Source organism: Diaporthe amygdali (assembly GCF_026229845.1).
Source record: "Diaporthe amygdali strain CAA958 chromosome Unknown NODE_36_length_484128_cov_64_979186, whole genome shotgun sequence".
Taxonomy (NCBI): Eukaryota; Fungi; Ascomycota; class Sordariomycetes; order Diaporthales; family Diaporthaceae; genus Diaporthe; species Diaporthe amygdali.
In genome coordinates, this window is record NW_026517056.1 from 409,296 (window position 1) to 434,336 (window position 25,041).

At 51.3% G+C, this 25,041-nt stretch overlaps 9 protein-coding genes across 9 annotated transcripts; 5 read left to right on the forward strand and 4 right to left on the reverse strand.

The window, feature by feature from the left end:
- Window positions 1–293: 293 nt before the first annotated feature.
- On the reverse strand, window positions 294–1,479 carry J7T55_015108 (uncharacterized protein; the record flags this gene model as incomplete). The annotated part of the gene is made up of 3 exons (XM_053133372.1): window positions 294–940; window positions 1,000–1,356; window positions 1,431–1,479. 3 exons carry the CDS (start codon window positions 1,477–1,479, stop codon window positions 294–296), a joined length of 1,053 nt encoding a protein of 350 aa, XP_052988837.1.
- Window positions 1,480–1,754: 275 nt separating this feature from the next.
- Window positions 1,755–2,871, forward strand: J7T55_015109 (uncharacterized protein; the record flags this gene model as incomplete). The annotated part of the gene is made up of 3 exons (XM_053133373.1): window positions 1,755–2,393; window positions 2,490–2,711; window positions 2,845–2,871. The coding sequence occupies 3 exons, from the start codon at window positions 1,755–1,757 to the stop codon at window positions 2,869–2,871; spliced, it is 888 nt and encodes a 295-aa protein (XP_052988838.1).
- A 1,295-nt stretch (window positions 2,872–4,166) lies between these two features.
- J7T55_015110 (uncharacterized protein) lies at window positions 4,167–5,122 on the reverse strand (the record flags this gene model as incomplete). Its single annotated transcript, XM_053133374.1, has 3 exons — window positions 4,167–4,615; window positions 4,739–4,988; window positions 5,048–5,122. The coding sequence occupies 3 exons, from the start codon at window positions 5,120–5,122 to the stop codon at window positions 4,167–4,169; spliced, it is 774 nt and encodes a 257-aa protein (XP_052988839.1).
- Window positions 5,123–6,097: 975 nt separating this feature from the next.
- Window positions 6,098–8,152, reverse strand: J7T55_015111 (uncharacterized protein; the record flags this gene model as incomplete). Its single annotated transcript, XM_053133375.1, has 3 exons — window positions 6,098–6,262; window positions 6,373–7,736; window positions 7,795–8,152. 3 exons carry the CDS (start codon window positions 8,150–8,152, stop codon window positions 6,098–6,100), a joined length of 1,887 nt encoding a protein of 628 aa, XP_052988840.1.
- A 2,360-nt stretch (window positions 8,153–10,512) lies between these two features.
- J7T55_015112 (uncharacterized protein) lies at window positions 10,513–11,622 on the forward strand (the record flags this gene model as incomplete). The annotated part of the gene is made up of 1 exon (XM_053133376.1): window positions 10,513–11,622. The coding sequence occupies one exon, from the start codon at window positions 10,513–10,515 to the stop codon at window positions 11,620–11,622; it is 1,110 nt and encodes a 369-aa protein (XP_052988841.1).
- Window positions 11,623–12,455: 833 nt separating this feature from the next.
- J7T55_015113 (lcohol dehydrogenase) lies at window positions 12,456–13,877 on the forward strand (the record flags this gene model as incomplete). Its single annotated transcript, XM_053133377.1, has 5 exons — window positions 12,456–12,621; window positions 12,762–13,198; window positions 13,257–13,559; window positions 13,613–13,663; window positions 13,734–13,877. 5 exons carry the CDS (start codon window positions 12,456–12,458, stop codon window positions 13,875–13,877), a joined length of 1,101 nt encoding a protein of 366 aa, XP_052988842.1.
- Window positions 13,878–15,345: 1,468 nt separating this feature from the next.
- On the forward strand, window positions 15,346–16,081 carry J7T55_015114 (uncharacterized protein; the record flags this gene model as incomplete). Its single annotated transcript, XM_053133378.1, has 2 exons — window positions 15,346–15,753; window positions 15,974–16,081. The coding sequence occupies 2 exons, from the start codon at window positions 15,346–15,348 to the stop codon at window positions 16,079–16,081; spliced, it is 516 nt and encodes a 171-aa protein (XP_052988843.1).
- Window positions 16,082–18,114: 2,033 nt separating this feature from the next.
- Window positions 18,115–18,921, forward strand: J7T55_015115 (uncharacterized protein; the record flags this gene model as incomplete). Its single annotated transcript, XM_053133379.1, has 1 exon — window positions 18,115–18,921. One exon carries the CDS (start codon window positions 18,115–18,117, stop codon window positions 18,919–18,921), a length of 807 nt encoding a protein of 268 aa, XP_052988844.1.
- A 999-nt stretch (window positions 18,922–19,920) lies between these two features.
- J7T55_015116 (uncharacterized protein) lies at window positions 19,921–22,940 on the reverse strand (the record flags this gene model as incomplete). Its single annotated transcript, XM_053133381.1, has 5 exons — window positions 19,921–20,294; window positions 20,392–20,950; window positions 21,006–21,284; window positions 21,341–22,729; window positions 22,923–22,940. 5 exons carry the CDS (start codon window positions 22,938–22,940, stop codon window positions 19,921–19,923), a joined length of 2,619 nt encoding a protein of 872 aa, XP_052988845.1.
- Between the last annotated feature and the right edge of the window lie 2,101 nt (window positions 22,941–25,041).

The window sequence follows — 25,041 nt, forward strand, 5'->3', positions numbered from 1 at the left end:
GTTGCCTGTCTTGATGCCGTGTAGTCCACGGATGTCTACAGACCAAGAAAATGACTACCCATCATTTCTAAAAAGAATCATGTACATGGCATAATTCGGTTCCCCAGAACTCCATAAGCTCTCATTTCCGTGGAATGTGTATCTAAGCTAAGAAGGAGGATCAAGCGTTTCATGCGGAACTGCCCGCGGCCCCGCCAGACTCCCACTAAAGAATGCTCTGGAACCGCGCTTAGGTTCATTCACTTTTGTTAACAGAGAATTCTTTCACTTCTGGGGGAAAGTTGAAGATTTAATCAAGCCCCATCATCATCTTGGAACCATGTTCTAATCCTGTTATTGCCGAATAAGATTCTGCCGCCTGTCAGGGGCCCAATGGCGCCAGCAGCGTTCAAGATATGCACGATGTCCTGTCTCCCTATCAAATTTGCACTTTGAATGGGCGTTTGTCCTCGATGGCCTGCTTTGCTGTTAGGGTTGGCATTGCCAGATAATAGAATGTTAACAAGCTTAATGTGACCTTGAGAGACCGCCGCATGTAAGGCTGTTCCTCCGTGATGCTGACTCCCAGCGGCGTTGACGTCGGCACCATTATCAAGCAGCAAGTTGACAATATCTTCTTCCCCGGCCAGACAAGCTCCTTGTAGCGCAGTGTGACCATTGGACTTTCCCGGTGGGCTGTTGACATCTGCCCCTCTCGAGATCAGCAGCCTTACCAGGTCGACGTGTCCCTGGAAACATGCCGCCTGTAATGCTGTGACACCGGAGCTTGGCGATGCAGGCGCGTTGACATTGGCACCGAGATCCAGAAGAATTAACACAACTTCCTCATGTCCACTTTCGGCCGCGGCTTGGATAGGTGTGCGGCCTTGGTACCTCGTGACGTGTTTGGGATTGACGATCCCGCCAGCTTCAAGCAAAAGACGGATAAGAGGTACATTTCCTGTTTTGCTCTGTGAGCTATTGAACCATGTAATTACAGGGCATTCACCTCCGACCAACCTGTGCCGCAAGCAAGCTCCAAAGCATTGCGGTAGATGTTGTTCCCTCCCGGAGCATTGACATCGGCCCCTGCTCCCAGCAATGCTTGTGCAACAAGGTGATGACCGCGCATTGAGGCCGCCTGCAACGCCGTCTGTCCGTAATACCCCATTGGAGGATGGTTTACAACCTCAAGCGTGCGGGCGATACTATCACACGCAGACAAAATCTCGTTTACGCGTCCCAGATCTCCATTTCGAGATGCCAGCTGTAACTCGGTCCATTTCGGCTCCTCGTCCTCATCGTCAGCTGAGAGAGGGGTCGGATCCCATTTGGCGTCTGGCCCTGGAGGGGCCAGCCGAACTTGTCCAGATCGGGCTGTCGCATCTATGTGTCAGTTCCTGCGCGGCATAGACCGACTATAAACCAGAGCAAGTTGAAAATGATCTCACGTTGTGCGTTCCCGGAGCTCGAGCAAGAATTCTTATCAATTGATTCCATCAATATCAGTTTTGATGGTTGATTGTCGGTAGAATGGGCTGGATGAAAAGGGCGTGTGGGGCGCAGCTGTTATCTAGCACGCTCAAGCAGTCCATTCAACAGGCCCTGGGTGGTGCAGCGTGGTGCAGCGTGGTGAAATCCTTCCGGAACGTAATTGTCCACTGAGGACCCCCCCCCCCCCTCACAGCTGAGGAGTTGCTGCCTGAGACCACGACTCCAGCAGTCCAGTCTGCCAGCAATTCACGACCCGGTTTCGAGGGCGTCATCTCGTTCCAATGGCGTCCACGGTCGAGACTGATTATTTCAAGCATAAACAACTTCCCGACGCTCGCACTTACATCAGGTTGCTCGAGATAAACAGCGTTGACCAGACACGGGACATCTCAGTCCACTGCAAGCTCACAACGTGGCTGAAGGCAGCCGCGCCTGCATATACCGCTATCTCATACACATGGGGCGATCCAAACCTGCTCGCCACCATCCTCATCAATGGCAAGAGGATGAAAGTGCGCCGCAACTGCGAGGATGTTCTCAGGCAGCCGTGTCGGAACAAAAATGGCTACTTCTGGATCGATGCGATATGTATCAATCAGGCGGACAATGACGAAAAAAGCTTCCAGGTAGCGAAGATGGGCAAGGTCTTTAGGGATGCTCGCCAGACTCTTGCGTGTGTTGGACTCCACGAGAACGACAGCGAATTTCTGTTCGAGGGGCTGCATAAACATCAACGCCGGTGGGCACGGCTCAGCAACAGCTTCGATGGTTTGGGCAATCTTCGAGATCGCCCCTGGCTAACGTTGAGGTCCAAGTCCACTCTGATCAGGCTGTGCAAGGCACTGAGCATGTTTTTGAGAAGACCGTATTTTCACCGAGTTTGGATTTACCAGGAGCTGTTCCTTGGGAAGAACATACAAGTATGCTGCGAAGATAAGACTGTCGAATTGTCTTTACTTTGGGCAATATATATGACCCATCTGTTATGGATTCAATTTCCTACCAAAATAACGCAGCATATCGATTGCTACTTCTTGGAGGAGATGGAGGATGTGCGATACCTTTTGGAAACAGTCAAGCACAAGTCACGACTTTCCTTGCGGGAATTGATCCCTGTTATTCGGACACTGCAGAGTGAAGACATTAGAGATCGGGTATTCGGAATTCTATCGACAATCAAGTGGCATGACGAGAAGCCAATCCGACCAGACTACGACAAGGACCCGTTTGACCTTGCCGTTGAGGTCCTGCAGAGAATCAAAATAAACGCTCACGATCTCATTCGAGGTCACTATTTCATTCGGACCCTCTCAGACACGATCATGGTTGCAAAGCTCATGGGATTGCCAGACCAACCATCGAGCCGACTAGACGATGAGATACAAGTTCGTCGAGTGAAGCATTCCGAGCCTCAACGCGCGAATCCAGCAAGATTGGCCCAAGAAGTTAGTTTTTGGCCGAACCTATTCTGGGGGTATCGTATCTACTTTCATAACGCGAGCTGGCATACTCAATCACGTCCTTCAAAACATGCGGTCGATCGGTCAGCACTCAAACACCAGGACCCAAAAGTCATGCCTAATGACGGTCCCTTCCCAACTATTCAAAAATGGTCCAAAGGAACCATTTGGAATGTGCAGAATACGGACGTACTTTTGCCGGAGGAGGCACAACCGCAAGACTGGCTATTAGTACCCTCCTTATCCAAATTTGAGAGCCGAGAAGCTCTTTTGGCATTCGTCGCTAGGGACATTCAAGGTAGTCTGCTTCAGCTTATAGGCAAAGCTCTCTTCGCCGCACGAAAGGATCGGCCACGGGAATCATACCAGAACGGGGGCTATAAGTATAGAGTGTTTTTTGGTCATGAGGATGCAATTGTACTGACTCACAGTCTCAATTGGAGAGAAGGGACGCAGGGGTTTTTAAGCAAAGAAGATGAGCCACACAAGCTTCAAGTTGATGATTTTTTTGAGACGAGGCTTTGTGGCGAGAGAAGCCAGTCGTATGCCATACTACTAGAACGCCGTGAAAGCCAGGCCGAAATGAGGGATTATGTAAGTGTGTGAGCTATTCTTGGTTTCCGAAGAATCGAGGCAATCATATAATTATATAGGAGCACAACACTGCCAATAAATTTACCGGACATTGTCGAAGGTACTTTCGAACTCAGAGATGAAACGTCGTCTTTAGGTTATTTCTATGTTGTGAAACAACATCATGTTGACTTGAAAGACAGTTTGTTGTTGTTCTCGTAGACAACTTTGAATTCGATCCGGTTGTCGGCCATTCTGAGTTTAGTTTGACGATTATTAGATAGCGATACAGGGATTTTATCCGTTATCTTTACATATTTAAAGAGCGTTGGTTATAAGCACAGTCACAATGGATAATCCAGAATAGATATAGTAAAAATACTCGTAGGTAAATAGATATCACAGCCGCATTGAGATAAGGCACGAACGAGCGCGAATACCAGGACTGGGGCTGACAACGTTATAGAGGCTCAGTAAGACCCGTCAGGGTCTCTCTTGTTTTCTTTCAATTAAAAAACAATTCTTTTTGGTATATTTCTATTTTGATACGAGAAAAGTCAAATCAGACACATATGGCGCAAATCTAAATGTCCATCGGCGAGGCTCTCTATGAGTATGATGGGGCTGGGAGATACATGACAGAACGAGCACTAAAATCTTTTATTTTTTGAAGTACTCCTCTGACAGACAGAAGAGCTCCCTCTGTATCCCGTCCGCACCGCTGCTCCCGAATCTCCACCAATTCTTTTGCCAAGACCCTAATATATTGATCATGACCCATTTTATAGGACCTGGCATCGCAGGAAAAGTGGCCCACTTGCCTCCCTCAAATTCTTTGTCCAAATTGAACCATAGTATTGGAAGCACATTTGTCACGTGCATGTACTTCATGCTGTGGTTTGCCGTCTGTTCCGAGAGTGGTTTGGGGTCGAAATCTCCATACTGGCTGAGGGATGCCATCTTGGGCGGTTCATGTGCTAGGTGAGTCGCAAGGATCTCGCCGAAGGCGTCCATAATGCTGATGAGATTATGACCAGAGTATGAGGGTGGAGATGCTAGGCAGGAATCGACGTAGTCCTTGAACTTTTGCAGACCTTCACTGAATGCAGCTGCAAGAGAAGCCCAGTGCGCTTTCAGTCAGCCAAGAAATATAACAATAAGGTCACTCAGAAGAAAGATGAGATGACCAAATGTGTGCCAGCAGAGGAGTGCGGATTTGGGTAGTTGCTAACCATGTTCGTGGACTTCCGAGTCCATAATGCCCTGGACTCCGGTAGCCTTCTCGATGCCTGGGAAATAAACCTCCTCTTCGGCATCATGATGACCTTTCAAGGTCATGTGCCACGCTGAACAGTAATGTAAAAAGTCGGTCACATCTTCTGGCCGGACGTGCATTGCCTGCAGATGGATGCTGTTGTATGCACGAATCAACATGTTGTGCACAAGCGCCATCTGAGAAGCATCTTCAATGAAAGGGTCGTTCTGTTTTCCAGATATCAGCTGACCCAATTTCAAGACCTGCGCAATATTGGCATGCGAACCTTGCCAGTCTGCGTCTGAGGTGTGGGAATCAGACTTAGCGGGCCGTCAGCCTTGCGTTGATGGGGTGTCGACATGACTTCTACTGTCACAAAGAATTTCACGCAAGTCGTGAGTATCGAATCAACTGATGCGATGAAGGTTGAAATGCTACACCTTGGAGGATGCACGGAGAGTGTGTATCTGAGCCGCAGGAGAGAAGAAAAATACCCGCAAAACGCAGGGGATTGCACACAGATACAGACTTCATGCTCTGATTTCAATCGGCGATTTCTCATAGGTTCCTTTGCGGCACAGTGACAAGACAGCAAGACATTTCAGCTTGCCAGCTTGCTGTGTGGCCGGTCAGCACTAGTAGCTGCAAATGTTGGCACGATTTATCAATACGTGGACAGTCGACTTTACTGCAACCAATAGTCTACTCCCAAGGAAGCCAACGTGCGAATCCACCTTGAAGCCTACCTACCGTGCGAGAGAGACCGACGCCACAATGAAAGCTGATGGCTAGATGATAGGCATGAAAGGACCAGGGAGCGGGGCTATTGATGCAGCCAAGTGGCACAGTGTGCCGGCACAGTTATACACAGCAAGTCACCAGGAGATACCGACCTTATATATTAAAAGGAATTTGCGCCATCATTTTTCGCTGAGCTTGGAACTTGTGTCTCCCCAGTGATAAACAAGAAGAAAATCGGCCCCGGTGCGAACCAGACAAAGGGAAGCCCAAACGGCATTTCTCCACAGCGGGCCGTCGTCTGCGAGCTAGTTCAATAGACCCACAGGCATCAAGGATGAGACAAAAATAAAAAATCAATGCCGTTAATAAGTTCAACGGCCAAGTGATATCGCATACACGTACTGCCCACTCGCAGCTATCCCTGAGCTTGACGTTGACAAGCATGTTCAGAAACCCCGACGCCATCACACAGTTTCTGTGACTCCTTTTCTTTTGCTTTGTGTCGAGTCCCGTTACGAGTAACTGGCGCAAGAGGGTAGCTTTGTTTATCTATGGGTCGTACATTGCGAATATTGAACCTGAGCCTTACGAAAGTTCATAATGATGGCGATAATTCGAAGATAATCGCGTGAACAGGCACAATAACATCGTCGCGGGCGAGGATTTCGACCACTAAGAAGATGACGCAGTCCTGCTGGCCGAGCTTACCGAGTACGAAAGCACTCATAGCTGTGTCTGAATTGGTTCGATCTGCAAGTCGCTGGCACAATGCACATCGTACTCGACCTTAGCACGTGAACATTGCTGCCATGTTGAATCATACAGATCGTACACAAAATGAGTCTAGTCAGATAATGAGTAAAATGTGACCTCTGCAATCATCGTTCTGGCGGGAATAGTCACGGAAATGGGGAAACCGCCGTAGTCTGGGTCTTCATTTGGCATCATCGCAGCCTGCCCGCTTCTCGTCTCGTCACCGTTCAAGACCCTGCTCGTCTTCAGACGGCCGGCGCCCTCGTCCTCCACAATCTTCTCCTCGAATTTCAGAATACCAGTGAAGTTCTTGTCCTGGCCCAACGCCTTCGCCCTGACCTGGAAGCCCCAGCCGATGAGCAAGAATTTGCCGCCGCCACGATGGATCACCATGCCAGCTCCTGTTCCAGGTTTCCCGAAGACAAAGCACCGCTCGATGAAGATCTCGAAATCTCCCCAGACCCGGCAGATTGAAGGACTCGGGTCCTTTGCAGAATCATCTGTCGGAAGCTCATCGAAGCAGAACCCCACCGACGTGTCTGGGTGCCGCTGTGCTTCGAGAACAATCTGTGAAACAGACTTTACCAGGCCATAGTGTTTGGTAAACGCGCTGTCCTCCGGGTTGACCGTGTCCACGCCGAAGGGAGCAACCCCCATCGCGCTAAAAGTGCCATAGGCGATCCAGATACGGCGAGCGCCATAGCCATCGCGGCGCTGCTCCGGGATGAAGAGCGGTTGGTTCCGGTGCCTGTACTTAGCACAGGAGCTGGCGTAGTCGTTGAGGTAGACGTCCGGCCCAATGAAGTCCAGCTTGGGCGCGAAGCGCATCCATACGTCCAGGACGTTGCTCACGGGGCCGCCGGACGGATAATCTCCCGGCATGCCGCCGCCGCCGACAACCACGGGGAAGTCGTTGTCTGAGTCTTCTCCGACGTAGTTCATCCACACGTTGGTGTAGAGTGGGATGGAGTATGCGTTCTTCCCGGCTGCGGCGACTTGGTTCAGGTAGAGGGCATAGTGGTATGCCATGAACAATTCGTCTGTGCGCGGACTGGAACCAAACACGGTTTCCCAGCTGTTTTTGCCGTCAATTTCATGACTTGCAGGGTCAAAATGCGACAAGTTCTGTTCTCGGACATCCTGGTGCAGGTTGTTCCACTCTGACGAGAGAAACCACACCAGGTCCTTCGGAACGGACTCTTGAAAAGCCTTGTTGGCCAAGTCGGAACCGTCGCGAGAGTCGCCCAGAACACCGCACTCGTTCTCGACTTGCACCATGAGCACGGTGGAGTGCGGCTCGTCAATCTCTCTCACGTGCCCCATCAGGCGGCCGAAGGCTTTGGCGTCTGCTTTGCGGCTCTCGGGGCTGAAGATGGAGAGCACGTTGGCCGTTTCGAGGCGACCGCCCGCTTTGCGAAGTTTCGCCCGGGGGAACCGGGTGTTGTCTGTCTTCACCCAGGCTGGTGTGTATGTGGATAATCCTGTCGTCCTGTGGTTGAGCAGTCTGTGTCTCTTCCCATTGAGACAGACGGGGCTTACCGTTCTTGAAAGATCCAAACCAGAGCAGCACTAAATGCATGGAATGCTTCCGTGCATCGCTGATGATTTGGTCAATTACCGAAAAATCAAACTTGTCTTCCTCGGGCTCGATCATCTCCCACGTCACGCTGCCGAGCAAAGTATTGATATTGGTATCGGCCATCTTCTTCCAAACAGCATTCATATACTCGGGCGACGATAGCGAAGAGTTTTGAAGCTCTCCAGCCCTCATGAGGAAGGGCTTTCCCTTCACCACAAGTTGTTTCGAACCATTTGTCTGGACGAGATGGGGAATGTTGGTGCTGATGCTCCCCATTCTGTTTGTGATCACGGGCGTTGTTGGCTCGAAAAATGTCATTGGGGTTGAGGATGTTGTGTCAATCAGATTATGATGTGGATGAGAAAACGAAGGATGCACAAATCTAAGTGATGTGTAAATGCTGATGGCTTGAGGCTCTTCGGATCTGCAAAACAGACGAGTAATGAGGGGGCATCCTGGGAAGCTCGATGTCGGTACTCGGTAGACTAAACCAAGGTAGATGCGCGCCAATCTGGTTCCCCTCTAAAGCTCAGTGCGTCTGCTGGTGCATTTCCTGGCTCCTCAGCTCCCTTCCCAGAACTCCTGTGTGGGTTCGGATCACCACCCGGTCAAAGACATGCATTTCCGAGGGCCTGCATACGAGCCTTTACCTCCAGAGTCCACAAGAGAGCTTCGACACGGAGCCTTTTGTGCAGATCGGATCTCGTCCACTTGCGAAACAAGTGAACTGACGTATAACGAAAGCACCCACCGTATGTCGGCAATGTAGGGAGAGCAAGCGGAAGTGCCTCCGTCAAAGCCTGGCAGTGAGTGAACCATGCAATACCTGACAAACCAGAAGCTATCTCACGCGCCAGCTGGCTCCTTCGCGTGGATTTCCACGTCCCGTCCATCACTGCTCCCGGAACCTGAACAAACACAATTGAAAGCTGAGTCGACTTTTGTGGCTATTCCCGGATTACGGCAATCCTGACCGAACGCGGCGCCAGTAATTCGTGCTCGTTTGTGTGACTTCAACGAGTTCCCCAGAAGATGATACTGTACAGATCGAACGCATTACAACTTTCCCAAACTTTTGTTTGACGTCAAGTGACTTGAGAACACAGCAGTTCGAAGGCTGGATGGTGCGATTCTTAGTTGTCGTTTGGCAGACGGCCATAATTATCTAGAAAATATAACAGTAAGAGCAAGCTTTGAAACCAATATTTACTTGACCATCCTAGTGATACTCGTTATCAATTAATATGTGCAAACCATGGGTGCTTCCAGCCATAGCTAAAGGCAAATAAAAAGAGAACAAGATGAGTAGATGCACTTAAATGCGAAAAGCTCAACTCTTCTGCACTTCACATTTGTGCTCCTAGAGAATCTCGAAACAGGTCTCCCCAAACTATGATGGTTTGTTAAAGCCGAAGCATCTTGGGTGACGACGATATCGGCAAGTCAAAATTTAGAAAGATTACCTAAAGTGGGCCAAGTTCTGTGACGACTTCGGTTTCGCAGAACTGAACCATTAACAGAATTCTGGAGCAAATAGTGGTCTCAGAACGGTTACAATTACAAGTCGCTGTAACTGAGCGTTTCTTCACCACGTGAGGACGCGAGATCTCCAGGAGGGAGTTCTATGTCAACGGCTTCGAGCTTCACAATAATAGTACTATCATTGCTCAAGTTCGGGAACTGGGATATTTGACTATTGGGATTTGAACACCGATTGGCACGTGAAACGAACCCAAGTACAGCATCGAGAGGTTTTGATGACGCAGGATTTCAGAGTTTGGGATCCGGGAAGCTCAAATATTGGGAGAAGCAAAGCACCTAAATACTGCTAGACAGGCATAGCGCTTCTACTGCCTCGTCCTTTGTCCTTCCTCAGACACGTGTTAGACTGATTGGATACACTGAATGTACCATGTACTGGCCCGAAAATTGATCGGTCCAGGTTTTAACATGCGATGCTGTAGAAAGAAGTAAACGAAATTGATTACTACAGCTACCCGCTTGGCTGAAGTCACCACCTCTGGAGGGCCGGGAGATTGGAAACATTGCCCCGGAGCGAGAACAGGAGAAACACACGAGCTCCCAAGTGCTTCCTCACCAACGCGCTGCCTGCATTCCGATGCTATTTGTCCGGCTTCAGTCACCCCGGGGCTAAGTGGGTAGCAGGAGCAATGAAAATTGAAGCTACCCCTGTATTAGCTTGCAGCTACTAGCTTAGTCGCTGCTCACAGACTGGTGGCTGTCCCCAAGAATAAAGACTCGCAGGTCTTTGAAGCGTCCATGCGTCAAGTTTTCTGTAGGCAGCTCTTGAGTCTAGATGTCTACTCCAAGCTGTCTGTGCATCACCTCTTTCTCACGATTGTCCATGCGTAGGAGCTGTGTCAATCGGACTGGTTCGGACATATCCGTAGTCGATGTTGCAGAACTGCATGGCATGGCACACAAGTGTGAGCTGACCTCCGAGGGTATTTAGCTCGTCGTGTTGCGGATTGAGTTATTTAAAAGAGGGCAGTCTCTGGCGTAAAGATCAGGATATTAGCTTCCAATCAACCATAGCCAACTTTCGGCCCACATTCTCTTCAAATATCTCACAAAGAACAACTCCTTCGTTAAGTCGTACACTATTCCAGTGTTTGATCACATTTCTTCGACGTACCCCAAACCGCCGAACAAACAATATGTTTTCCAAGGCGCACACTATCGCTCTACTCTCAGCGGTCCTGCTTGGATCTGCCGAAGCCGGCAACATCCGTCACAATCACAATCACAAACGTGCCGACATCTGCGCCACCAAAGGCTACGATCGGGGCGAAGGAAATTATTTCTACGACAGCGGCGGCAAGTATAATTCGTACTCGGCATGCTCAGCCGCTTGTGCTGGGGACACCAAGTGCAAGAGCTTCGGATATAGCAGCTCCGAGTGCATGCTCTTCAGTATTCCTCTGGCAGGCAACTTCGACGCGGACAAAGGCAGCTCGGATGTGTATTACGACCGTGGCTGTCTCTCTACTGCTGCAAAGCTGAGTACTTCCACAACAACTACTTCCTCGTCGACCACCAAAAAGTCTTCGACTACTCCAGCCCCCGCAACCAGCAGCACATCAAAGTCGCCGTCGTCATCGGTCGCCGCTACCACGCCCACTTCATCCTCCGGGTCCAGCACAGCTGCCGGGGCCAAAAACCCAACTTCCACTAGCGGTGCTTCCACAACGGTTGCCACCAGCACCACTACTGCCTCTTTGAATAACCCATACGCCTCACTAGGCTGTCCTCTCCCTACGGCCCTCGCTGTTTCTGGCTTGAAGTCCACTATCGACTCGAACGGCAACAACGCCGCATCGGTCAAGGTGGCCTACGGCAACGGGACCTTCAGCTGCCCAGACACCCCGGGGCATTGCAACACCTATAACGGCTTGTTCGACTGCAACTGCGACCCAGACGGCCTGCTGCGCGTCATCTCGGACGGGCGGTCCTGGCTCTGGATCCAGGAGTGGTACTGGTGTGACGCTCAAGAGCAAAGGCCCACCAAGGCGTTGTCGAGCCTGGCGCTCACGGCAAACTTCACCTCGCTGGCCAACTACCTGACGTGCGACAAGGCCGGCACGTGCACGCAGTCGAAGCCCATAACGGTCCCCGTGGATGGTTATGGCGGTGGCGGCATCATTGGCTTCTCGCCCATCGATATCAATGGGACTTATCTGCCTAATTGCCCGTCCCGAAATGCTCACTCGCCTATTGTAACCAATACGGCCACCTGCACGGGCGGTGCAGCGGCGGCGACTCCTTAGTTTGAAATGTTTACCTCACCTTTTCGCTACAAGTGAGGCATTTATACACATCATTGAAAGATCATCTTATACATCTAAAATTTAATAATTATTTCAAAACAGTTTACCAGAAAACGCGAATCAGGTCATGTTCATAGCCCCTCTCAAAGTCTCCAACCACTCAATCGTCGACATTAGATTCTCTAACCTTAAGCTGGTCAACGTCCAGTGTGAATATGTCGAGCGAGCGGGGTGGCAGTTATATTTTCAGGTCGCGGTTGCTCCCTCCGCGCCTTCGGAGATCACGACCCTTCGTGATCTTGGACAGTGATGATAATTAATTCACTATTGCCCTAATGATCGGCCGAAGACGTGAATGAATATATATTAGGTAGCATGAAAGCCACATCGAAGTTTATGGACTTGCACAGCTATCAAACTTGCAGATTAAGAGACGGCAGCGGGTACGGTCACGTCCATGACCATTTTCTGGCGGCCAGGGATATGCATACCAACCCCAGATTCTCGGGCACATGCACCGTCCATTGAGCTTCGGCTACTCGCAGAATCTGGGGTGAATTGTCATCTGGGGTCTTCCCAGGGATAATCTGGGGAATAGAGGGTCTATTTGTCTAATGCGGGGAAGTAAGGCTTGCGTGAAACGAAAGATGCCGAACACACACCTCATCCGAAGCGCGGTAGTGTGAAATCGGCTATGGTCCGTAAACATGGGGAGTATTACCGCGGGAGCACTAGCCGTCAGATTTAAGTCGCATATGAGGGGAACTCCTTCTACGGTTGTTTCTCTTGTATTTTGATTCAATTTCCACCTTCTCTATCTATTCGGATGCAGTATGTCTTCTATCAGTGAACAAATCAAGACACAGGCAATTGTCTGTCGCCCGCCAGAAAATGGCGAAAGGAAGTGGGTGCTCGAGGAGGTGTCTCTGACGCCTCCAGCAGACGACGAAGTCGTTGTCGAGCTGGTAGCCACCGGGATCTGTCACACTGACTTTATCTGTGGGAGCGTCCCGGATGAAGCACTAGCCCTCGGCTTGCCCCCCTATCCGCGAGTTCTCGGCCACGAAGGTTACTATTTTGGTCAATTCTGATTTCTGAGTTTTACGTGTGATATTGATAGCTGACTGTGTGCCGAGCAGGTGCTGGCTACGTCAAGTCTACTGGGGCGAAAGTCACCAAAGTCCGAGAGGGTGACAGCGTCCTCCTGTCGTTCTCATTCTGCAAGCAATGCCACAATTGCCAGTTTGGTGCGCCCGGGTTCTGTCAGAAGTGGGGCCTAATCAACTTCAGCGGTAGTAGAGGCGTCTTTCTAAGCTCGGAATCAGCCACGCTCGGGGAGGAAATTGGCGGCTCCTTCTTTGGGCAGTCGAGCTTTGCACGAGTGACCAAAGTAAAAGAGGTCTCTGTCGTCAAAGTCACCGGAATGCTGAACAGCGACGATGAATTGAAAATCTTGGCACCATTTGGCTGCGGTATCCAGACCGGAGCCGGAACGATCACCGAGCTTGCCAACGCTCAACCGGCTGACATGGTGGCGATCATGGGACTTGGAGCAGTGGGATTAGCGGCTGTCATGGTATGTGCACTTCCATATCTCCCGAATCTGATGTAAGAGTTTGCTGACTTCATAATAGGGCGCTAAGATCAGAGGCTGCCGAACCATAATCGGCATTGATCGGGTTGCATCGCGTCTCGAGTTGGCGAAGAGCCTCGGGGCGACTCACACCATAGACACAACTAATCTCAAAGGCACACTGACGGAGGAAATACATGCAATCACCAAGGGCACCGGGACAACCATCACGGTGGATGCATCAGGAGCAGTTCCCTTGATTCAGCAAGCCGTCGAGTTCACGGCCAATCAGGGAAAGATGATCCTCGTCGGTGTCCCGCCAATGGACGCGGCCCTGCAAATTGCCCTAGTTCCATATATAATGGTACGCATAACAAGTCATTGTCTTCTCAAATCGCCTCGCTAACACTGATGCAGTCGGGAAAGTCGATTTTAGGATCAATGGAGGGAGGCGTGTTCCCTGAAAAGGTAGATATAGCCCATGACATTACACATGACATTGACTACACAACATACTGACTTCTGCAATCGTATTCAGTATGTACCGAATTTGATCCAGTGGTACAAGGCCGGAAAACTCCCCGCCGATAAGCTGGTCAAATTCTATGCCGCCAAAGATTATCTTCAGGCGATTAAGGACATGGAGGATGGCATCACCGTCAAACCAGTACTAGTCTGGTGAGCCGATGCTGGACCTTTGCCGCAACAGCGAAGAGGTTACTTGATGGATCTGCGTGATTATTGATGTTATTGATACTGGGAACCGATCAACTCGGTAAGCCTAGTTTGGACTTGATGCAATAAAGTAGAGAGTTTTCTCATAGGCAAAGAGGATCAGTATGTATAGTAATATATGTAGTTATCAATATCGTATTCCGCTAGTCCTGAGGCGTGAAATGAAACGGTGTCGAAGTATCGTCGAACGATGGTGCACGATCACTTACACATAAGGGAGGGTGACACTGGGGAAGAGCAGGACATCAACCTCGGTCCGACTCAGCGGCCATGACAGTATAACACTACAGCCTCACAGATCAACATACCTTTATACATGCAAACCAATACTGCGAATTACCACTGGTATCACGTCGCATAATTAACCCTCCGAGAAACAATAGCAGAGCATGGAATATAAAATTCCTGGAGTTTCCGCTGCGCTCATAGCGTCGAAGAAGGAACCAATGGTGAATATAATCATGTGCAATTAGTTCAACAATAGCTTTGATGTTAACGAAGGCTGGGAATAAGTGCAATTTCGCCGAAATGCTTATATCTGTAGCACCCAGTTCCGGGATCCCTGCTGTGGGCCGGAGCTCGTCCGAAATTCCCGGCCCACACTAGCTGTATAGTATACAAAATTATGTGGCATGTCACGGGCGTCTAGCTCAAATGGTAGAGCGCGCGCTTAGCATCAGTCTTCTCTTCTAAAGAGTAGTTCTTCATGCGCGAGGTACACGGTTCGATCCCGTGGTCGTCCATTTTGCCGACTTCGAAGCCATCATGAATATGCAGCCACTCGTACAGGGTTTTCTTTTGCATTTATGTGCTGTACATGTCACGTGAGGCAAGTTTGAGCCTGGTCTTGTTGCTAATTGATCAAAGCCGACGCTGCAAGCGAGCAGCCAGCAGCTGATGAGCTTGTGAGAGCAGTGCGACGCTAAGCGTGTAGATTCGTGCTGGTTGGGGCCCGGGTCGCGGGCTACTAGAAGAATGTCTACCCGATATCCGAAGCAACCAATCAAAGACCGTGCTAACATCTCCGCAGCTTATTGTGTGCTGTAGTCAACGTCCAACGACTACATCTGGGGTCGAGGTCTGGTTGTTCTGGTAAGCACCAGTGTGCAACTAGTCCTCGTCTGCATCGAAAGTCTATTCAACATGGACACCTACAAGTGTGCTATTTATCTATTGCTACACTAATTGCAGGACTAGCCTGAGCGCTCTCTGTGCAGGTGACCTACGTAGGTAGGAACCGCGTACAATCAGTTTCTCAGAATGTCCCACCGGACAAATACACAATAATTTCTGTTTCCATCGCGACTATACCACAGATTTGAACTGACCACCATGCGGACACTAAATCTATGACACTTGCCTCTACGACGACACTAAGGACCCTCACACTTCGGAGTGCCAGATGAAACATAAACATGGCCTCCAAAGATCAGAAACCTTCAAACTCTGGCAGCGGGTTTTCAACACCAACTATACCACCAGCAGAGACCCCATCATATCAAACGCCCGCAAATGAAGAGTGGGACCGAGAAGTCAATTATCTGCTCGATCGGTCGGAAGACGACCATGACCAGCCCTATCAGGGCATGTCGGAGGGCTGTCACAACAGAAGGCTCCAGACGCACTGTCATCTCAAGTGCTCTTCTGAGCCCTGCGAGTGCTGTCAATATGCTGGAGATGCCGACTGGATCAGAAAGGGGCAGTGGCTGGAAGATTGCATAAGCTGTCAGGAGGATGATGAATATGAGCGCGGCGAAACAGATGCTCCCATTCCGCGGAGTGATACTACCGGTGCGATCGCTATTGGTGTAGTCGCACTGATTGTGAGTGGCATCATCTACGGAACTTGTCGCTCTAGGTGGAATGCATGAAACACGATCCACGGTGCTGGTCTGCCTCAAGGTCGGGGGTGACTGTTGCATTCTTTGAAGACGTCATGAACAAGAAGAAGAAAAAAAGGTGGTGCTTTGGTGATGATTGGAACAAACAACGGGGAACGAGTTGGGAGATTGTCAGCTATTGCATACAAATTCCTCCACAAAGTGGAGCAAGGGCCTGGGCCTTGAATTCTGTCTCAACATCCCTCACAATGAGCTGAGCAAGGATTTGTTGTTTTTTGCGATCATCGCCAATCTGACTCGATGGGGTTGACCCAACACTTAAGTGATACAGAGCATAGAACAAAGATATTGCCTCAGAACTCGAGTATCTCTATCAGATGTCAGATTTCTGGTGAAACGAGCGCCCATTGGTGATTTTCTGGAGCGAGCTCTTTTCTTTATTGAAATCAGCCACGGGAAAGTTTCAGCCGCGAATTTATCCAGAAACAATAAGAACATCTCAATTTGAAACATCGACGACAGAATTGCATTGTCTCTAAGGACTTCTCTCCTTTTGGTGAGACATATAGATGACGAGTACGCAGCAATTGTGCTCCTTGAATCTGTAACTATATATCGCGGTGGTCAAGCAGGGCTCGCCATGATTTTGAACTGAAACCTCATCGACATCAAACTCAGAGCATCAACTACGGACCTGCCTAGACTTTCAGCCATTGGTTAACCATGCAAGAGATATACCACCCTCTTCCGCTGGTTCAGGTACAGTGGACGACTCAAGCGGGGTCGGTCATTGTAGTCAACTCACTGAGACTGACACCGAGGCTACATAAACCACAAAATATCCTCAACGCAGTGAAGCAAATATCAAACCCGACCATGATATTCAACGATCTACAGCTATCATTTAAGTACCAATTTGTCAATATCTACCAATATATGGTAAGACACGAGCGAGAGATGCTGCGCGAGGGGACTATGAACGCATTCAGCCATCACCATAATCGCCAATCCCATTATGGCAGTTACTTCCATATGGCACTTCATGCCATTGACAGTTATTTCTTCTCTGGATTCCTCACTGGAACGAACGCCAGTCTTCATACGACCCCATTCGTGAGCCTTCATGTTGGACCAAATGTCTTCGGACCAGGGCAGCCTGGCTATCTGGATGAATACTCTAACGGAAACTTCGAGCCGTTGGGAAGGGCATCTCTCCTAAATGATGGGACAGTTGCCATCTATATAGACTCCTTACCAACAAATGCCCCGGGGACAATGGACGAGGTTTTGGGGACGCTAGTTCACGAGATGGCACACGCTATTTTCCTTATTTTCAGCTGCCGATGCATCGACTGCAGCCATACCAACAACTCACCGGAGATTCTAGGCCCACAGGGGCACGGCCTTGTGTGGATAAAGATGGTTGAATTGATGAGGGACACAATCAGGACGTGGGACACAAGTCTGGTCAACTTTTATACCCAGGATCTGGTACGGTTGCACAATTGGAGTCCTTGAAAGACAACGGATCTCACAAGTTTGGGAATGTATGGGCTAGGCAATGGCGAGTTTCGAGTTTGTGTTCATCATCAGTTGGTGGAATGGGGAGATGCAGCATATCACATAGATTGAGGTTTCCTCAAAGTAACATTAGCTACCATCATTGTGCCGTACCTACGCAAGTTTATACATTCAACGCTGTGCCTTAAAATCTCCTTCATTTTATCTTCTGTCCAAGATATTTTAGCACATGTTGAGGCCATTCAACTTAGTGCTGACGAAGTGGACCCCAGTGCAACTTTCAGACGTGCGCCCACCGTCGCTAGATATCATCGAATTCCTGACAATGCAATAAAAATATTCCTTGAAATAGATGACATTTTTGACCTCGGCCGTCTCGCGTGCCACTAGCCATTGTTGATGCCGTTATATACGGGATACCCGTTGCAGAGTATTACGATGCGTGAATTGAGACTACGGTTTCATTTGGGCGAGAAAGGGTGAACAATTATTGTTGACTGGATGCATCATATATGTGGCTTTCCCATCCATTGTTGGGCCGAAAAAATAGTTGCCCAAGGAAAATTGGAAAAGGTGGAAACAATGTCGCTGGATAATAATTGCTAGTATGCTCTTTCCAGTGCCAAAGGTAAGAGCCCAAACAACTCAGGCAAAGAGTACCAAGTCATCGGCAAGTGAAAGCAATTTGGCCGTGGTAATGTCGTTGATGTCACTGTGTCCTAGCGTCGAGGCTCTAGAGCCTCCAAGACAGCCACCTCTGGATTGACGACAATCGATTGTGCTTCAACATCAAAGAATCCCCTTCTCCTGCGCCTCACAGCAATGTTCCGGACATACACCACAATCCCTCGTCGCCTGCCACCAACTCTGCAGCACACCATGCTATACTCGCAAGCCGTGACCGGGCGCCAGCCCCCAGTACCATCAACCTCCAATACGTCAACAAGAGCACAATCCGCCTCACCAAATACACCACGTCCAGGAACAACCTCACAAACCCACACCAAAACAGCCCCAACTACCACCCATCACCACCAAAGCCCACCCCGCCCAAGACACCAGCCCAACCCAGACCACAAACCACGCACCGCCAGCCCAGAGGCATCCGTCTACGTGCTAACACTGACCACAACCCCCTCCCTCTCAGAGCCGCTCAACGCCCTGCGGGAAGCCCACTTCCCAGCCCACCTGAACCGCACCCCAGCGCACCTGACGCTCTTCCACGCCCTGCCGGGGTCGGAGATGCCGCGCATCACCGCCGCGCTGGAGGAGCTCTGCGGCGCGCAGCGGCCCCTGCGCCTGGCGACGGGGAGGGCGTTCCGCATGCGGCGCGGGGTGGGCATCGGCGTCGCGGACGGGGGCCCACGGGCGGCTGCACAGCAGCTGCACGGCGCGCTGCAGGGCCGCTGGTGGGACGTGCTGAGCGAGCAGGACCGGAGCGGGTGGCGGCCGCACTGGACGGTGCAGAACAAGGCTGCGGACGAGGCGGCCGTGGACGCGGCGATGGGGGAGGTGCGGTCCGGGTTCCGCGGCGCTGAGGGCGTGGCGACGGGGTGTGCGCTGTGGCGGTACGAGAAGGGTGGGAGGTGGACTTATGAGCGGAGGTTTGACTTTGACGGGGACAAGTAGCATGCTGTGACTTTCATGCACAAGTAATGGCAAATTTCAAGCTGGCAGGACAAGTTGGCGATCATCAAGTGTGTCAGAAGGTCTGGTTGTATTTTTTATTTCCCCGATGCCCATACCCACAAAATGTAGAGAGAAAAAAACACCGCTGTACCATGGAAGACCAAAGACGCCCGTCCATTATGCTTTGTCTTTCACTCCGTTCATTACTGTGCCCGAGTTCGAATCAAAGAAAACGACAAGTATCCCCATATACCCAGCCGAGCCAAAGTATGAACAACAGAAGTAGTAGTACCGAAAAATGGGGGTAAGCGAGCGACAACTGGCAGACAACGTGTCTGCTGCCGCTCCGGGGACGACTAAACTAGTACATAGAGATAGAGAGAGGTAAAGAGAGAGAGGGTTGAAAAGGAAAGAAGACAAGCATCCGGGCCCGAGCCTGAGCCTTTCCTGCCCAACCTTCTGTCCGCTGTGCCCGGCTTATGTGAGCCCCTCAGTGGCCCGCTGATGTCCAATATATGGAAGACATGGTATCCAGGAGTAACATAGACGATAGTGATGATTCCAAGCACCCCTGAAAAATAACAAGGAATCAAACCCCCAATAACAATAGACAAGAAACCAATACTGGCCCCATCCAGGCCAGTAAACTTATTTTTGTTGACACTGCGCCTGCCCTTTTGACCTTCGATGATGATTTGCGCAAGGAAATCGGATAACTCTTGCTTCTCGCGTCGTCTGATAGTGCTCAACAATGCAATCCTCGTCTGAGATAATCGATGGCTTGACGATGTCATGACTTAGCAAGCCATCATCACTGCTCTATGGTCCGACCAAAGCGAATGATCGTATCAAATGAAGCGGACGCGTTTGTCGAAGAATTCATACAACCGCTGATGTTCGACACTGCCTCCCCGGGACAGTGTCAAAAGAGACACAGTGAAGTGAAATGAACGCTTCAATGTATGCCCTTCACCAGGAAGCGGACTTTTTCTTAGTCTTCTAGGCTGGAACCTTGTCCCGTATGCTTGCCTCGTCGAACTTGTTCAGAAGGTCTCGCAACGGTTGAGTTGTATCGGCCTCGGCTGCGCCGTCATTGGTGGCTTGGGAAGAACTAGTCCGCGGGCTGTTACCGCCGGTTGTGAGCGCTGGAGTAGGCATCGCCGAGTTCATGTCGGATTGTGAGCTCGGCCGTGATGCTGTGACGCCATTCAGATCGCCGTTCGCGCTGCTAATACTGCCCTGCCTCGAGGCGGTGCTTCTGAATTTGCTCATCAGCGTCTCGAATTTCGCCCATTTCTCATCCGGGCGGCTTGGCTTCTTCCTCGCAAGGTAATAAGGCCTGCTCTCCCTGATCAGGGTCTCCTGCTCAACACCTGTCAAATGGAAGCAAAGTTTTTCTGGTAATTGTTAGCCAGTGATCTGAGTTACTATGCCAGAAAGAACATCATAACAGGGCTGGAGTAAACTTACGAACGACATAGTTCGCAAATTGGTCCTTCCACATGGCTTGTAGCAGACCGGTGCCGTCTTCTGTGCGGGTGGTCATTATCAAGTTGTAGATCTCCAGCCGATCCTCCTCTGAACCGAACTGGATGCAGTGCTCCATAACGTTGCTTGCGACTTTCTGCTTCGAGAAGGCCAGGAACTGATCGATGCATATTCGGATCACTTCTGAGCGAGCCTGGTCTCCTCCTTGCTTGATAACAGCCTGTACGACGTAGTTGCCCCAGTCATCCGTCACCAGCTTGTGCGCGACTTGGTGGAATTCGTCGAGGATGAAAGCCCTATCAGCTTCTGTTCCCTGCTCGATCATCCGTTGGATGACCCTGCAAGCATATTGTTGCGTCGATAGCGTGTAAACCTTGCCGCGGACGGCGTCGTAAACGAAGTCAATACGCTCTCTGGGTAGCTTGGTAAGAACCTTTTGGACAACATGGTTGGAGTGAACACCTTGCATGAGGCGGATGATGTCAGGTTCAAGCTCGTTGGCTATCTCGACCTGCTGTTCGACCAGTATGTAGTTTAGAGCCTAGATGTTGGGTAAGTATGACGCGACATAAAACGATACTCCGTAGTCTACTGACCTCTTGGATACATCTACAGCCGTAAATATTCATAGAGAGGTCCACCACGTTTCCTTGCATCTTGGCAGCGAGAAGCTTCTTCTGCACGAGGGTCCCATATTCGAAGAGCTTCTGGACAATGTAATTGCCAAAAACGTCAGTCATCATTTGGTTGGCATTGACAAGAATCTCGTCGAAGATTCTCTGCTTGTCATCGCTGTTTGAGCCAGGAATTTTCTCTTGGAGGAACCTCGAGCCTTGTTGGTCGCCGGCGAAATCGGTCACGTAGCCGAAAATGTCCTGCAAACAAATCAATACTTGGATCTACACTGAAACAGAATCAGCTCGTCACATACCCTGAGTTGCCATTTCCTGTTAGCACCTTTCGAGGTCTTCTTGAATTCTTCCAGAAGCTGGGGCGTTGCTTTGTAGTTCTCGTAAGGGTTCTGGTTGCGCGCAGGCCGAGCTCCGTAAGCAGCAGGAGCTGTGGGAGGGTAGTACTGCTGTCCTGGCATTGCATATCCTTGATATTGGTACAATGATTGCATTAGTTGTGTCTGCAGGTCGGGAATCTGGCCCTGGTTGATCTGGCTGAATGTAGGATCGAGGTATGGCGACTGGTTGGCCAGTCTGGAAATCTGGCTCTGTGATCTTTGGAGTCTAGCCAATGGGTCGAGATCCACCGGTGCCACTGGAGTCGGCCAGTTATCCGCGGGCCTACCGCCGCCGAACGCTCTGGGGCTGTTCATTGCTGACTGGTTGATGCTCATTGCCAGCGACTCTCGCCTGGATTCTTGAGGATATGTAGGGATCTGGTTGGTTCCGTTGGTGGGCGTAAAGTCCCACCGGCCAAATTGTGAAGGAGCGGGTGTGCTTGCTTGGACTGTGTTGAAGCGAGGGCCTGGGGAGTTGCTGGCTAATGCTCCCCGGCCTAAGGCTGCGCGGGCAGCCTCCAGAGCAGCCTCGTCACTGTGAGGGTTGAGACTCTGAGATCTCGAGCTTGGCGGCTGCTGATAATACGAAGACGACGCCGCGCTGAGGGAAGGTCGAGAGGCGTGTCGGGAATGCGACGCGATTCCCTGAGGGAACCCAGATACGTCATTGTTGAATTGCAGCGGTGTTTCGCTCTCTGAGTGCCTCGACGACGGCAGTCCTGATTCGCGTGATGTCGCAGACTCATCGAAGGCAGAGGTGCCCGAATTGGTGCGTGGGAAGCCGCCAAATCCAGACTGAAAGCTGTTTACTCTCGCTGGCTGCGGGCCTCCCGAGATACTCCCGCGACTGATGATGCCGTTGTTCGAGGTGGATAGAGACGTGGGGAAGGTGTTACTTTGCCCATTCGTCAAGCGACCTGGGTTGAAGGACGGGGAGGTGTTGGAAGTGCTCTGAAACGCGGACGGAGGCGATGTGCTTCGTGATGGGTTCGGGCGAGACTGCATGTTATCTGGAGAGGTCCAGGTTCCCAGTCCAGTGGTCCACCGGCTGCCATCGGATCCGCCGATGCCATTTGGCCTCTGTGCAGAGTGCAGTGACTGGCCGGGCGCTGTGGGTTGTGTCAATTTTGCGCCCTCGGTATCCCAGCTCTTGTACGCACCGGACACGCCTGCATTCTCCCTAGAAGAAAGGCCGTCTGTAATTGGGTTACTGGCCCATATACTACTGGCGCCACCTTGTCCGGTGCCGTTCAGGAGGGGAGGGAACAGGTTCGTGGCCCTGGAGTTGCGGTTCGGGGGTTGGCCGTGAGTCTGCATTGAGTGGTCAGCCGCAGAGTCCAGGCAGGACTTTCCCGCCCGGGAGGTGGTTTCGCTCCGCCAGGGCAGGCGGGGAGGGTGGAAAAGAATAGTCAAAAGACCGAGATGGTAAAGGACGTGTGCATTGGACTGCGCGCAGATTGCACAGCAGAGCAAGTGCGCGAAGACGAGGCTGAGGAAGACTCACTTGTTGACCGTTGTCCATGGTGGGCGTCACTCCGGAGCGGAGCCTCGCGATCGAGAATCGGAAATTATCAACCTAGCAGCTGTGGGAGGGTGGATAACCTGTGACAAATGGCAGATAGGATGTCAGACCGGAGAACAGAATGTATTATAATCGAGATAGAGGCGGGGGAGTCGGGCGGGCGAGGCCAAGATGTACAGAGAAGAGAGACGACGGGTTTGGAGTATTGATGCAGGAAATCAAGTTGGAGGATAGGAGATTCGGATTGTGAAGTTGGAGTGTGTGGTGCTGCGCTGCAGATGCGCTAAGATAAAGGCATTCAGCTGTCAGGCAGGCACGCACGCCTTTCAGCCCAGGACTAGAACTGAGGGAGGGCACTACCGGCGAGCCAGTGGAGTTTGACTTTGGGCCTAGGGCCGCGGACGATCCACCCTCGCAAGGGTTCAGAGGTGCCCAGGCTAGTGCGAAGCGCATACCTTTTGGTGGGTGAGAGTGAGGGTGAGGGGGGTGTGTGTGGCGTGTGGGTGTGGGTATGTGTGTGTATGTGTGTGCGTATGTGTGTATGCGTGTCTGTGTCTGTGTCTCTGTGTCTCTGTCTGTGTACCTTGTCTTTTCTTTCAAGAGGCCAGTTTCTGCCTGTCCTGTCCTATCGTGTGCTGTGCTATCCTATCCTGTTCTGTCCTGTCCTGTCCTGTCGGGTTGGAGGCCAAGGCAGGGCAAGGCGAGGCAGGGCGAGGCGTGGGAGGGAAATGCTGGATCAATGCAAACAAAGTGTCGGGCGTGGGTTGCGACAATGCGGTTGACGGGGGACGAGGCAGCGGGAAGGATAAGGTTGCAGTTGTGAAGTCTTAAGGTTGCATTCCAACGCCAAGGGGCAGCAAATGTGGATGATCCAGCGTGCGAAACACCTGAGACCAGACCGGGGAGGACCTGGATACGGGCTCCAAAGTACGCACAGGTCAAGTGAGAGAGGGCCAGCGACTGTCCACTTGGAGGGACAGACTGACAGAGTGACTGACTGACAGGCTGATTGACTGACTGACTGACTGAATGGTTGATGGACGGATAGACAGACTGACAGAAAGACAGCCTCGTACACACTGCACTGCACCGCACCGCGCTGAAGCTGAAGCTGAAGCTGAGCTGAGCTGCACTGCAAAGGCACAGGATTGCACTGTGCCGTGCCGTGCTGTGCCGTACTGTACTACTGTCCAGCACCTTGCGCGAAGACAGGAAAGACTATGGCGGGCCGAGCTCCAGAGACGCGACAAGAAGTGAGAGGAGTAGGGAGCGGAGGCCGGAGAAGGAGCCCTAGGAGCCTGGCTTTTTGCGGGGTGAGCTTCTTGAATGTTTGAGATACTGACTCCGGTGTGGCCCCCCGTCTGCCACAAGTCGACGTTAGCGCATTGTTAGCAGCATGTCAGGGGTAGACCCGTCCGAGACGGATGTCACAAAAGTCACACGACTCACCGCGACAAGAGAGAAGATCAATCCAATACACCCTGTCCTGACAAGCGCACTCTCTGCTGCCGGGCGAACCCTCGATGTTGTGCTGTGTGATGTTGATGTTGATGGTGATGTTGGTGATGATGTTGATGATGATGACGATGACGGATTACCGAACCCTTTCTCTGTTTCTACGGTACCGGTGCCAGATATGTCTAATGCAGTGGCAGGATGCAGCCTAGCTCTCGCGTGCGCGCACTCAATGCGCCGGGTCGGGCAAACTCTCCGCAGCCTTTAACGAGGGACTGGCAGGGGCAGCAACCGGACTGACTACACACTCGTTAGTTCGTAAGGCTGACGGACTTGACGCCCTCCAAAGTGCCTGCTTGCCTGCGAGTGCCGGGCTCACAGGTGCGTGTGTGGTTCCCGAAAGTCAAGAGATCGGATGAGGCGGCTAGGTCGCCTTGCCGCAGAGGCCAGAGAATTGCAACGGGCAACAGGCCTCTCTTACCTGTTGACGTCGGGTGCTCGCGGGATAAAGTGTGGCCCTTTGCAGATGGCTTCCGATGTTCGTGGATGCTACTGCCAGTGGTCAGCAAGTCGTCTGTCCCTCTGTCTGTCTGCCCGTCGGACCGTCTATCTGTCACCGGGTTGGGTCCGGATCGACTCACTGCAG